Below are 14,471 nucleotides of genomic sequence, written 5' to 3'. Positions count from 1 at the left end.
GGGTTCGCTAGGAAGGTTCTCTACAACAGAGCCTTCAGGAGAAGTCTACTGCTTTAAAATGGCGGCTGTTTACTAACGCATCTAGCTCTTTATTATATATGTTGCTAATGCTGCCGTCTCTGTCATTTGCATCTAGTTCTGTATATATGTGATATCTACCGAAGCATCATGTGGGCGTAGTTTGTAGGCTATCGGATACAGTCAGGTATTATTGGAGCCACTTACCATAATAGCATCGCGTTTGAATGGCGTCATACTCCCTTGCCTCCTCCCCACTCCTGCTCTGCTCTCTCATCTCCATGAGTCCTAATTTTTCCAGCGTCAACCAACATAGTAACGCATGGTAACGAACGCCTTTCCCGCCACAGTAACGGCGTTGCCAAGGTGAGTAAAGTAATTAATTAGATTACTCACTACTAAAGAAAATAACACAGTTTGTAACGCCGTTATTAACAACACTGATTGTAACTATAGCCAGACATTTCTAGTTCTGATAACAGCACCATTTGCAGACTAAGTCCACCCATGGCAAACATATACCATATCATATTCACGGTTCAGAGACAAATGTTCTCTCTTGGTTGAAAATATCTTTATTAGATGTCAAAAAAAGGAAAGTTAGCCACCCGATTCCTGTGTTATTTTCAATATCGTGGTTGATGAATTGATGGATGGATACATTTTTTTCCTGAGGTCAATAATACACACAAAGTTTTTAAATCAACTTAATTCATACAAATTGATCTTTCAGCATAATGGCAACAAAACCAACTAAACCTCTTTATACAAAAACTTTAAACATCCGCAGTAAACGAAGGTAATCAGATACTAGGCAATTTTGTCAATGATACTGCACATGGCTGCATCTTTGTCCCACATTTTGTCCTTTTTAATTGCAGGTGCACTCTTGTTCTGGTGACCCGCTGCCATACAGCTGGCTCCTGCTTCCTCTACATCCATAGGTTCAGTTTTCAGCCGTGGAGCCTGCCCAGAAGACCCCACACAGTTCCCTACAAGTACAGTTCTTGTTTCATCACCAGCAGTGTCAGGACCTTCCATTTGTGGCAAGTCATCTGGTAAAGATGCAAGGCAACCCTGGATCATCTCAACTACCCGCTCTAAGTGCTTCTGGAACCTCTCTGCTGTATCTAGTCTTTGTCGTTTCTGAACCTCCATCATCACCCGCAAAGTCTCCCGAGCTTGATGTGGCCGATACTCATTAATCAGGTGATGCATGTGAACAAACAGAAGTTTCAAGTCCTCCAGCTTTTCCGCTCGCTTTATACTGCCAGGGCTCTTGATGAGGATGTCGAGTAGATCCAAAAAATTCACCAGGATAGACATGTTAAGCTTCTTGAGTTCACGTTTGTGGTCAAACTGCACAGGATGAAGTCTCTCAATGCCTTGGCTCTCCAGAGGCCGAATGATCAGGTCATCACATTGAAAATGATTGCCAAACATCATGTAGCTGTCTCTGATGGGCGGTGGTGGTTTGGGAGCAAAACCTTTGCTGATATTTTCATCAGTATACTCTTTGATGTACTGCATAGGTGGAGGAGGCAGGGCGCTAACCTGCTGCGGTTCACCCATGATGGTGGTCTGAAACAATAACAGGTTTTGTCAACAGAGAGGAGGCATTTTCCATTAAAAAGTATAATTGCGGGTAATACTGTAAATTAGCATATTATTTTTAAATTCATGCTTTGTATTTTTTCCCTACACATACTATTTTGGAGCCAGCTTCCTTTGGCTCGAAGAGCTCTTATCTGACCAGCGTAGGTTGGGTGTTATTTCTAGCAACAATTGCTGTAATTTTTGGACTAAAGCTGCTACTTTTTCCCCCTAATTTTTGAATGATACTTTTTACAGTCCATTGCTTTGTGGATTTGTTAGGGTTAAAAAGTAATATTTTATTTGACAGCGGCGTCATAAGACTGGCATAATTATTGTATTATATGCATTTTTGGCAATGTGTTTAGCTTTTAAAAGTATTAAAATATGTTTTTAAATTAAAAACCTGATCCTTTTCAAAGGATCTGAATCAGGTGAAAAAGATCATGTTTTTAATTTAAAAACATATTTTAGTATTTTTAAAAGCTAAACACATTGCAAGAAATACAAAAATATATACGTTTAAACGGTGTAATGCTCCACAACTATGCCGTAAAAAGCGGAAGAGGAAGTACTTTAAACAGTACAGTACTGTAACATGTTTGGACCTTTTGTTCTAAAAAAAGAACTGTTATCGGATGGTTATTATGTTATCAGATTCTCAAAATAAGGCGACTCTGACTCTGGTGCAGACATATGCGATCGGGACATCCCTAATCGTTACTTTTAAACAAGAAAATCCTGTTTCTTTCTAACCAAAGTCATGATTTATAAGGACCTGAACATTACACGGAAGAGCATAAGACCCCGAGCTGTCTCGTAAAAGATGGGAGAACCTGAGAAAAATAACCATAAACGCAATCCAACAAAGATAGTAATACTCCACAGATTTGGCATACAAACATGGGCTCATGAATAAAAAGGTACCATCGCTCCCACCCCTTCAAAATTAAGCTAGGTAATACCCTCGTTCATGTATACAGTGATACCTCGCTACTTTGTAGCTCAATTTTCGCGCCCTCAGTGCATGGCAGATTTTTTATATTGTTAGAAGTATCTTGTTATAAGAATAAAAGTTGTACAAACATATTAAGGTACACTTTATCAACCAATATATGATACACTTACACACGTATTAAGCCTGCAATATATATATCGTTTGAACATCGCCATCGCAAGGTGCACGTGCACAATAGTCCTATCGCAGGACGTGCGATTGTTGTTATTATTATTATTTTTTTTATATAAACTTTTGTTTTTCCTTATAAAAGCAGAAATTGTGCAGAGAAAATGGCTTCCTGGATCCCTCTCATATACACCAATCTTCATCATTCACAGATAAACCCCCTTAGCCTGGATTAAACAGTATTATATGAATACTAGGGATGTCCCGATCGCATATTTTTGCAGCCGAGTCAGAGTCCGAGTCAACTGATTCCCGATCCGATACAGAAAAAAAGTTTTTTTGCTTTGACGCTCACGCTGCGCAAGAACAGCTTCTCGTTGACACAGCGAATGAGTTGCACACAAAGCTTAACGATAGTTAACACATTTGTGCCTTTGATTTTGGAGCTACCAAGGCGTCTCTGGCCCCATCAAAGCTACAAACCTGTCAATCATTGTTAACTTTAAAGCAGTAATGTGAAGTAAGGTTGGCCATCCATGTTTTTGAATAATATCAATGGCTAAACATTATAAACATATTTTCGTTATTTTTTTTTAACGCAACCCTTCCAGATTCTTTGTTTATCCCATAGCAACGCCCTTGACAACGAAAATGCTTTTTTTCGGCAATCTTCGGGAATTACGTCACACCGGGAAGTGCGAGGGAAGTCTGCCATAGAACAGTATTGTTTGTTGCATTGCTTCTCGGTAAGATGCCATGGCGGTGTGTGGCAATGTTTTGTTCTCAATCAAACGAAAAGTTGTATGAGTGGCCAAAGGATAGCAGGGCACGTACATGGACATCTTTCGTCCGCACGAAGCGAATGAATTTCACGCCATCATCGAGTAGCGTTCTCTGCTGCAAACACTTCGAAGATGCCTGCTTCCTTAACCGGTCTGCTTATGATCAAGGATTTGCCAAAAAGTAAGTGTGATTTTTGGATAGATGACTGATGACTTTGTCAAAGCAGAGCTGCCAAGTGTTGTGGAATGAACAGTATAGGCTAGCGACGTTAGCCGAACGTTAACTCGTGGCAATCCCCGATCATAGTTGTTGTTGCGTTCGCTAGGTTAAGCGTGTTTAAATTGTGCGTCATCTACGATCTTGTCCGAAAGGGTTAATCCACTGTCAATCGGGAAAGGGGTGTTGATGTGCATACAGTATAAGCGGTCGGCGTCGCGGTAATTCACGGTCACGTTGCCGTAAGAGACACACACCGCCGGTGAGTTTGTGCACATTTATTTGTATTTGTATTACGTATTTCCACCTTCATGCTTCAAGCATTGCATTGCATTTGTACGGTTCGGCGTTTCTTTCACGGTGATCGCTTGATAGCCTTCTAGTTTGTGTTTTACTGTACGAGAGCCGCTGACAGGTGACCCCAACATGCGTGTCTGGCAGCGAATCAGCGAGCGCGCAGGTCACGCAGTGAATCATGGGAAATGTAGTCTCGGGACAACACTGAAGTGGTACTTTGTAATCTGTTCGCCTGTGCGAAAAAAACTACATTTCCTCACGCCATTAGACGCCACTTCCTCCCGAGAGCCCCGAGCAGTGTTGTACTGTTAGCTCCATGTGTTAATAAAGAAACAAAGTGTCAGCACGTTGCGATTATTGAAATATGCCAAGTAAAGCGGAAGTACAACACACTAAGCGCGCTGCGCGGTCTTCGGGACAATGAGGAACGGAGCAAGAGTAGCTAAACATCATGCTTCTCATTACCTGGCCCCTCGGGTAATGCCAATACTCAACTCACGGCTCTAGCTCAAATCATGCCTTGTGATAAAAAAACACAATAACATACCTGACTGCTGCCGAAAAGCTGCTACAAAGTGCATCCACATAATGTTACCGTAGATATCATTTATATAGGACTAGATGCAATATAGATTCGGTAGCGTTAGCAGCACATCTACAAAAAGCTAGATGCAGGCATAGTAAACAGCCACCATCTTAAAGCAGTACACTTCCCTGCAAGGCTGTTGTAGCGAACCTTCCAAGCAAACCTAATTAACTTTTTATCTAAAATACTCCTAAATCGGTAAAATATTGACTTGAATCTACCTTTAAAATAGTTCACATGTCGAAAGTAGACAAAAGGGAAATTATGGAATAACGGGAGCAATTTTAACAACTTTAATGGTTGATTCACAACATTAAATTAATTGAATGTAGTTTAAAGCTGCTGATATAGAATGGGGACAGGAGTTTTTATTTACTATTATTTTTGTATATTTTTTTACTGCTATATGTTAACTTGATACTGAAATAGTAGTTTGGTTTAGCCTGAGAGTATTTATGAACGATTTTGGAACTAATGTACAAAACATAAAAAAAAAAAAAAAAAAAAAGAGGGGGGTGCATCAATAATCGTTTTATAATCGAATCGGAGCCTCTGAATCGTAATCGAATCGTTAGGTGCCCAAAGATTCCCAGCTCTATTCGATACATTTGTAAACAAAAAGCTCATAACAAGACACTATGCACAATCCGTTTAAGAGACGCTGGAGTAGTAGGAGGCGAGGAGGAGATCAGCGAGAAGCAAAACTTTGCGGTCGAATGTGGCGGCAGTCCGCTATTATTTTGTTTTCTTATTGTCGCCACAGTAAAGTGGAGAAAGCCATCAACGACTCATCTCCTTCTTTCCCCCCAACGTTTTTATATTATTATTTTATATGCACGAGAGCTGCCGGATCTGCCAAAATGAACATGAAGTCTAATTATTTTTTTTTTTTTAACAATGTCATCAGATAAACAAAAACATTATTATTATTATTATTATTATTATAGAAAATTACATAACCCATAACAGCCTATATCTTACCAATCTTGTAATATCCATTCCATGTCAGGTAGTCTAGGCACATTGTTTGCATCCTGATTAGCGTCTGGCTAATACATGTTAGGTCCAACATAAAATTCCAACCTCCTCTTCTTCCTCCAACTCTTCAAAAACTTGGATCTCCTCCCTTGCGCTCGATCTATCGCTTATATCGCTGTTTGAATCATTGTTTGGAGGGCTTTGTATGGCGGCCGTATGAATGGAGCTGCCATCGCTGTTCCCGGTGTGACGTATCACTTCCGGGTTCGTCCCCTTTCAGGCTCGAACTTCGGAAACTCGATTATTTTGTCAAATATACGACATATGAATTATTTTTTCATGCTTAATTTGTTGGACAATGTTTAATTACTTTAATTGTGACCCTATTTGGCATGTTATGAAATTACTTCACATTACTGCTTTAAAAACTTGACGCCAGCTGCTCTGGTGAACAAGTAAAACAGTTTGGTGACACTGTTTTTTAGGAGGGAGCATGAGAGGCTGTACAAGCATGATGCAGAAAAAAAAAAAAAAAAAAAAAAAATTAAACCGATCCCTTTCACCCGATTCCAATACTCTGAAAAATGGCGCGATCGGCCCAATTTCCGATCATGTGATCAGATCGGTACATCTCTAATGAACTCAATTTGGTCATAGTGAATCAACCAGTCTTCCCTAACACAGCTATTCAAGTCTGGTGAAAATGATCTTCGTTTTAATATCGCAATATACTGTAAATCTCAATACATCACAACCCCCCCAAAAAATTGCGATGTCAGTTTTTTTTCCAATATTGTTCAGCCCTAATACGTAACATACGAGAGATTGAGAGAATGAATGTACAGTACATATTATTTATATATTATTTTATGTTTGTGATTGATATTATTAATATTCTATTTACATGTTTCAAACTATTCTTTAATGTTGTAATGATAACATGGATTTATAGGGTTTTACATATAATGTATACCAAAAAAATATATGTTAAAATAAAAATTTAAAAAAAAAAGAGGGGGGGGATTTTGCAGTTTCTCACTTTACACGGTTTGTTCTGGTCCACATTAACAGTGATAAGTGATAAGTGAGGGATCACTGTATTACAAATTTGATCAAGTCTTTCAAAATAAAATCAATGCGTGAACGTCTCTTTTCTTGGCTATGTAAAAGGTGAATACATGTTAATTGTGCTTGAGCACCAACAGCAGGACCATTATGTTGTACCTGCACGTTATATCCTTATCTTTTACCTGTATCCACTATTGCTGTTGAAGCAATACAAATTTCCCTTTCGGTGGCACTAATGAAGTTTATCTTATCTGATAATAATTTTGATATAATATTCTTGCCTTCTATTTAGTTAATGCAGTGATCATTGCAAATTAGAGTAATAACGTTATAAATTAGGACATGTTAAGCACCCATATTTGGGTATTAAAATTCATATTTGAAAATTACCATATTTTTTTTTAAATAGTATTTGCCGTGCAATTAGTAGTTATGAGATGGTATTGTCGTGAATTCCAATCCAGCTTTTTCCATTTACTAAGTTTTCTAACATAACTTAGTCAACATAATGTAAACTACGACGCTGACAAGTGGAAGCCACAAGTCGAATCATTTGTCGTTGAAGGTAGCAAGACCAACTACAAAGTACTTTCAAATATGTAATGCGTATATGTGCAATATGGAGTGCCAACCAAGATACAGAAAACAATGTTATCTTCGCTGTATCTTCTATCCAACCGCCACATTATTTGAAGGCACCCGGCTAAGCAAACGCAGTTAGCTTTAGGAGCCAGATACACGCAGCTGCTTCTACATTGCTGTGTTTGACCATAATATTTAGGAAAAACTTGTGCAATACATATAGTCTCTCAGCCATAACTTTACTTACCTTTTAAGTGGCCCTTGGGGTCCGAAAAATGTGAAGCTTCAATTAAATTCAAAGATAAGTTTATGACAGTACAGATAGCACGCAGCTATCTTATGCTACCGCGGACGAATGATTGGGTTCCGATTCAATTGGCTGAGAAATTCTCGTGACTTGGTTCGTCGTTGGGATTGGTGAAGTCTTTCTCCAGGGCTCAGGTAGATATCATATAAAAGGTTTAGATTCCTATGTGCATTGTAAATGAATAGGAGCAAGTGTCGTTGCTTGTCTGCCATTTTGCGTCCGAGCCATTTGATAAATACTGTACAGCCACCTCAATACGTTTTGTCATAGACCAAATCATTTGAAAATCATTCAAGATTTCAGTAAGAAAATTGTATTTTAGTGGCGAAAATATGCCTGCGACGCAAGATGGCCGCCAGTTACTTACGCCGCCGACTCCGTCGTAATACAATTATCTTAATATTAATCCGTCTATTAAGTTATCGCTCTGCAAAAAAAAAAAAAAAAAAAAAAAAAAAAAAAAAAAAAAAAACTGCACAACACCAACAAGATGATCACAAAGGATTTTGTATACATGAGTTTGATCTCTTCTCACAGAATCACCTTTGCCATGTAGCTTATTTAATCGAAATATTGCCACCTAGTGGAGCAGCGTTTGGTTCTGCTTGTCATTCTACGTAAAAGGAAGAGGTAGATAAATTGGTTTAAAAAAAATTCTTTTTCAACTATTATTATTTCGGGGTTTTTAGGCCCATTCATTCATACATTCATTCATTCGTAGTAAATGAAATTTGGGTATTTTATCCGTGGCACACACACCCATAGCATAGTGGTAGCAATCATTTCAGTGCAGTAGTTAGAAACATTATTGTAAGTAATTGTTTAATGCTGCACTACTATAATATACTTGATGAATATTCTTCCATCAGTATCCCATTTCAGTGGCTTCAAATCACATAACAACTCACAAATGTTCCACACTAAAAGCCACAAAGTGGGGAATTGAGTGAATATACATGTCGTTTTCTGGGTGAAGGTGTTAATGGGGTCACCTCACACAAGAATTTATTGGCAATTTCTTATATACTCAGTAAAAGTGCTTGTGAATATATGTTATTATTTCATGCAGTTGAAGCCTATGTGGTTACACTAATTTAGCCATCTCCTCAAAAGCTATTGAATAATAATACGTATGTTAGCTTAATAAGTCACAATAATGTGCTACTCACATAGCAGCTGATGTAAATGTTCAAATTAAGTAAATGCAAAGGATTTTTCCCCCACTGTGTGTACACAGTCTGCAACTCATGGGGTCAGGAAGTGGTTCTACTATAGGCACATCAACCGGAAACTTGGTATATTTCTTTTTGTCACCATCTCACTCAATATATCTGAGATTGTTGTTAATGTTACCATGTCTTCTACAGTAATTCTGGATGGGACAATGATAAAAAAGTCCCAGCAAAAGAAAAGAACATCTCCATGCAACTACAAGGAGAGATTTTTTGTGCTGGATACACAGGAATTGAAGTACTCTGAGCATCGTGCTGGAGTAAGTATGCATTCGGCAAAACAATTTAATTTAAAGGGTACTCTTGAGTCATTCAAAGCTTTGGGGTAAGTTGTTATTGCTATTCATATTCATACCGTATTTCTAGGATAAATAGGGAGTTAATGTATTACTCTCAGTCATTATGTATTTCTTCTTTTTTCTTTATTTAACCAGAGAAAGCCGATACTCAAAGGTTGCATCAAGTTATGTAACATTAAGTGTGTGGATATGGTCTTTACCGATCTCCCCATTCCTTGTGACTACAAATACCCCTTTCAGGTAAGGTTCACGTTTGTCAAATCATCACTTAAAGCTGCAGAATAACTTTAAAGCAAAGCATAACACCTTATTCTCACACACACATCTACAGGTCTTTCATGGCAACCATTTCCTCTACATTTTTGCCCCAGACAATGACTGCCGTCTGAGGTGGGTGCACGCTCTTAAAGAAGGTGAGCATGTTTAGAACATGGTTTTCAGGCTCCCAAATCATTGTTTTATGCAATGCAGATAATCTACACCTTGTTTAATCTATTTTTTTGCTTATATAGAGACAAAGAATAACAATTTGGTTGAAAAATACCACCCACAGTTTTGGATGAATGGAAAATGGAGATGTTGCGATCAGTCAGAGAAACTGGCAAGAGGCTGTCTTCCGTATGATCCAGTGGGTTATGGTTTGTATCACACTTTTATGAACAAATACTGAACTTAAGGCTTAATATGTTCTCTATAGGTATCTAATATTGATAAATCCACCTTGAAGTTTAAAGTGAACGAATAATGCAATCTTTGGCCAATGCCTTTGCCTCATTGTTGTCAGTGTTAAACATTTCCGTATTTCGAAACATTTTACAAAATGGATTAAAACTGGGTAAAATATCATACAACTAGTAATACATCAAGCAAATATTGTGTTATGGATTTTTCCACAGGTTCTAAAAAACCATTACCTGAGATCCCAGATTCAGAGGTAACCATTCCATAATCGCATAAATAAAAGTGAATGCAGTTTGAATGATATTGATTGATGCAAAAAGATTGACAGCTCCAAAAAGTTCATCATTTTGTTTTGTCCTTGCATATTTTGTAAGTCTTTGAGTTGTTTTTGTAGCAATTATAACTTAAAGGAATGGAGCATAATTCTGTCATAGTTTGTATGTGTGTCGTATTTCTGAATTGAGCAGAGATTTTGGCTTCCAAATATGTTTTATATTCTTCTAAGTATATTTTTTGTATCTTTATTTCAATGCGAGAGATCTGATTTGTGGTCACACAATCTGGTCTCTAGATATAGTTCTGTAATTGTGTTTTGTGCAATTGTTGCTGACCTCCTTCAATCTAACAAGTATGCAGTTATACAGTACCACATGAAGCTCAAATGTACATTGGTGTCATTAGATTGAAGGTTTAAGCGATGCAGTGCATAGGATAGTTATTGCACTGCAGAACTACACCCCATTCGGAGATACAGAGTTGGCACTTCAGAAAGACAAGGAGTACACCCTAACAGACAGCTCCCACCCTGACTGGTGGAATGTTCGAGATGAAAAGGGGTAAAATACAAGAATCTCTGTATCCATAAGATGCAAATGATTTCACCTATTAAAAAATATTTTCCCTACTTGTCATCACAGGAACACAGGATTTGTGCCGAGGACACACCTAACAGAGATATCAGGGAACAACATTGAGAGATTTGAGTAAGCATTAAATCAACTGGAAGAGTAATGTTGATCAAGTTTTATTTATTTTCAAGCTTGCATATTGTATTGCATATTTTTGGATGGATCTTATGAATGTATTTAATTACAGTATGTGCATATGGAAACTTTTTATATGGAAACTATATTTTCTTTTGCCTTATCAAAGATGGTACAACAAGAACATTTCGAGAGGGGAAGCAGAAAATGTGTTATTCAAAGAGGTAAAATTATCAGACATTTCCTTTATTTGAAGATTCATGTGAATATTCTCACCCAGCCAAGTCATTTCATTCTCTCGACATTGAACTGATCGCAACTGGATTGTTCTGGTTGTCTTGTTTTGTCCTTCATCTGAGCATGCTTCAACAGTTTGTGCAAATGCTAATTTAGGACTGCGCTAGTCTAGATTTTGGTGTGGAAACTCAGCTGTTGATGCTTAATGTTGGAGGCACACCCTCAAAACATAAATTATATCAATCTTTTGGAACGAAAACAACAGTTGCTCAGATGCCTTGCAGGCAGGCAGCTCTCTGCCAACAAAGGTGGTTGGACAGAAACTCCCTCATTTATCTTCAATTTAGTTGTAAAGTGACAGTGAAGATGCCTCAAGAGTTAAATGAAAATATATTGGTAAAATCCGTTTCTTTGGAATGGATAAGCATAGTAGTAGTAGTAGTAGGCTGCTCTGATTTCTCTTTTTAACGAAACAAACCAGAACAGTCTTGTTCAATGCCCACAGAAAGTGAGAATGTGAATGTAACGGTTATCTATTTGTGCGCAGTTGTTGAATGACAAAGAAAAAGAAAATGAATGAAGTTATTATATCTTCATGAGTTATCATTTTATCGATGTAAAGTGAAGGCATATTTATGTATACAGTATATGCAAAATAAACTTGCACCAAAGCGAGAAGTGGAGGCTTTTGTATGAAGTTTTACAAGCATGGCTATGTATCTATTACTTCCTAATTACTGGTTTAGACTCACTGTGTGTGTGAAGTAAAAATGTGTGTTACATAACAACACCTAATCTTAATGTTTTCAGGCTAAGTATGGGATAAACCTGAATTACGACTATAATGTTAACGTTTTTGTGTGTGCTGTTAATGTTAAGGGAAAAGAGGGTGCATTTGTGGTTCGAAATTCAAGACAGACAGGGGTCTACACGGTGTCAGTCTTCTCCAAAGCACCGGGGTAATTTCACCACTTGTTTACCGGTATAACCATTACCATAATGCTACTACACAACAATAATGTACTACTAATTTCAATGAATCTCCTGAACACATCACCTGTAGGTCTAATGAGGAGAAACAACCATGTGTAAAACATTACCAAATCAGGCAAACGGAAACAGCAGAGTCTTTGTTTTACTTAGCAGAGAAGTATCTGTTTCGCACCATTCCCGAGCTGATCCATTACCACCAACACAATGCTGCAGGTATTTTTTTTTTCCATCTGTTTTGCAGGACAGGTAATGATGCTTATGGTTCATATTTTGAAATGAAATTATTTTCTAAGATGTATTTGTGTGTGTGTGTGTTACCTGGCAGGTCTGATAACACGTCTCAGACACCCTGTTACTCAGACAGGTGGCTGCTCTCAGATTGCTGGTCAATCTCAAGGTTTTTTTTAATTTTTATTTTTATTAAATTCTATTGTACTGAATCATCTTTGAAATTATAAAACCCTTTGACTGTGGTAAAACAAAGTTAATCTGTTTATATTGCATTATTGTTTATTACTGCCTGATTCTGTATTATTTGAAAACATGCAAGTGTGCCTTAATGTTGTTGCTGATGTACAGTATATAGGCTAAAAAGAACTATAGTCTATGGCACTGCATCTTGTCAAAGAGGCCATTGACTGTCTATAATTGCAGTATCTGCAAAGTAATGGGGTGTCTTGTTTGTAAACAAGAAGCCACTTGTGCAATGTTCATAATTGTCCATAGTCTACAGTTGTCTCAGTAAAGAAATTGTTACACTTTTATAACTAGGTAATAAAAGAATGTGGTCTATAATAATTACCGATACAAATCATTTACGTATAACTGTTGTTCAACAGATGAGAGGGAGGTGGACCCTGATGAACTCACTTTTGGCCAAGAATTAGGTAGTGGACAATTCGGGATGGTGCTGTGGGGACAATGGAGGGAGAAGAAAGTAGCATTGAAGATGATAAGAGAAGATAGCATGTCAGATGAGGACTTGAAAGAAGAAGCAAAAATCATGATGTAAGAACACGTCTTGATTTTGAATTTTAGTTTACAGTGAGTTGAGATAATTTGCAATTGTGTATGTTTCATTAGGAAATTATACCACTCAAAGCTAGTTCAGCTCTATGGTGTATGCACCCAGAGTTCTCCAATGTGTTTGGTTCTGGAGTTTATGGAGAACGGCTGTTTGTCAGATTACCTGCGGACAAAAAAAGGGTGCTTATCCCATGACACAATGTTAGGGATGTGTCTGGATGTCACTGAAGGCATGGCTTACCTGGAGACATCTAACTTCATCCACAGAGATCTGGTAAAAATAACCAAAATATATATATTATTCAGTGGTTTGAAATAAAAGTTTCCCAATCTTGTGTCTTTTCAATTATAGGCTGCAAGGAACTGCCTAGTTTCAAAGAGCAATGTGGTTAAGTTGTCTGATTTTGGTATGACCAGGTACTGATACACAAAGTCTGTCTTACAGCAGTATTGTATTCTTTTCACTGGCCATTCCTATCTTGTGCCTTGTAGATATGTTCTTGATGACCAGTACACAAGTTCCATGTGCTCCAAGTTTCCTGTCAAGTGGTCGGCACCAGAGGTTATCAAATACTGCAAATTCAGCAGCAAATCTGATGTCTGGTCATTTGGTATGGTTCAGTTAGACTATACTGGCATTCAAACAATCGAGCACCCAAATGTTTACCTACCACTGTTTTTTCATCACATATTCAAACAGAAATTTGTTTACCTTGTTCAGGTGTTCTCATGTGGGAAGTATACACAGAGGGCCGGCTTCCTTATGAGCATCAATCCAATGCACAGGTGGTGGAGTCTCTGAATGCTGGCATGAGACTGCTTAAGCCACGTTTGGCACCTGAGGCTGTCTATCTGATAATGGAGTGGTGCTGGAAAGAGGTGGGAAAATGAATTGGATGAATAGTGTAGGAAAACACACAAATAATGACTATGTGTTGTTTTTTTAATCCATTTTCTTCATTCTCAGAGACCAGCGGACCGTCCATCCTTTGCATTGTTGTTACATGAGCTTTCCTCACTTTCAGAACGTTGAACAAAATGTATGGTTGATGGATGCTAAAAATAAAAATAACATGTATTTATTATTTAATCTTGCATCAATTGCCAAGGTTTGGCATTTTTTTCCCTGTATTGTACCATATGTTGATGTTTTCCATTAATTGCAACGCCATCTGCTGAGGTTTAATTTAGACCAGGGTTCACTAAATCCGGACCTCGGTGCCACTTTTCCTGTCGTGTTTTCCACGTCTCTCTCGCCTAACGCCTGAATCAAATGATTATGTCATCAGCAACCTCTCCAAGAAGCCTGATAATGATCCTGATTATTTTGATTCAGGTGTGTTGGAGGAGGGAGACATGGAAAACACGACAAGACAAGTGGCACCGAGGTCTGGATTTAGTGAACCCTGATTTAGACTGTTTCACTGCCCTGTATAGTCACATGCCCTATTTACATTCTGTTTGTA

The 14,471-nt window shown here is 37.9% G+C and overlaps 2 protein-coding genes and 1 long non-coding RNA gene across 3 annotated transcripts in view; 1 reads left to right on the top strand and 2 right to left on the bottom strand.

The window, feature by feature from the left end:
- Positions 1-472: 472 nt before the first annotated feature.
- med7 (mediator complex subunit 7) lies at positions 473-7,667 on the bottom strand. The gene is made up of 2 exons (XM_057849366.1): positions 7,495-7,667; positions 473-1,599 (listed from the first exon to the last, which is right to left on the bottom strand). Exon 2 carries the CDS (start codon positions 1,588-1,590, stop codon positions 829-831), a length of 762 nt encoding a protein of 253 aa, XP_057705349.1. The 5' UTR covers positions 1,591-1,599; positions 7,495-7,667; the 3' UTR covers positions 473-828.
- Positions 7,668-8,877: 1,210 nt separating this feature from the next.
- On the top strand, positions 8,878-14,291 carry itk (IL2 inducible T cell kinase). Its single transcript, XM_057850581.1, has 17 exons — positions 8,878-9,046; positions 9,221-9,325; positions 9,417-9,498; positions 9,598-9,723; positions 9,982-10,019; positions 10,448-10,602; positions 10,684-10,749; positions 10,919-10,973; positions 11,866-11,945; positions 12,050-12,192; positions 12,305-12,376; positions 12,819-12,987; positions 13,063-13,279; positions 13,358-13,422; positions 13,498-13,616; positions 13,727-13,884; positions 13,973-14,291. The coding sequence occupies exons 1-17, from the start codon at positions 8,909-8,911 to the stop codon at positions 14,036-14,038; spliced, it is 1,854 nt and encodes a 617-aa protein (XP_057706564.1). The 5' UTR covers positions 8,878-8,908; the 3' UTR covers positions 14,039-14,291.
- LOC130924176 (uncharacterized) overlaps positions 10,791-14,471 on the bottom strand; it is a 4,998-nt gene continuing 1,317 nt past the window's right edge. The window contains exons 2-3 of the long non-coding RNA XR_009064835.1: positions 13,718-13,874; positions 10,791-13,544 (exon numbers count right to left, since the gene is read on the bottom strand). This is a non-coding gene — a long non-coding RNA (uncharacterized LOC130924176). The remainder of the gene's footprint in view (positions 13,545-13,717; positions 13,875-14,471) is intronic.

This window comes from Corythoichthys intestinalis, chromosome 11 (assembly GCF_030265065.1).
Source record: "Corythoichthys intestinalis isolate RoL2023-P3 chromosome 11, ASM3026506v1, whole genome shotgun sequence".
Taxonomy (NCBI): domain Eukaryota; kingdom Metazoa; phylum Chordata; class Actinopteri; order Syngnathiformes; family Syngnathidae; genus Corythoichthys; species Corythoichthys intestinalis.
Note: the sequence above shows the minus strand (reverse complement) of the source record. Positions and strands in the feature narration are given on the sequence as shown.

Bases quoted from the DNA above. Each gene is read 5' to 3' on its own strand.
- med7 (XM_057849366.1), bottom strand. From the start codon at position 1,590: ATGGGTGAACCGCAGCAGGTTAGCGCCCTGCCTCCTCCACCTATGCAG.
- itk (XM_057850581.1), top strand. From the start codon at position 8,909: ATGTCTTCTACAGTAATTCTGGATGGGACAATGATAAAAAAGTCCCAG. The intron at 9,326-9,416 runs GTAAGGTTCACG...ACACATCTACAG, and splicing joins ACTACAAATACCCCTTTCAG to GTCTTTCATGGCAACCATTT. The intron at 9,724-9,981 runs GTTTGTATCACA...ATTTTTCCACAG, and splicing joins GTATGATCCAGTGGGTTATG to GTTCTAAAAAACCATTACCT.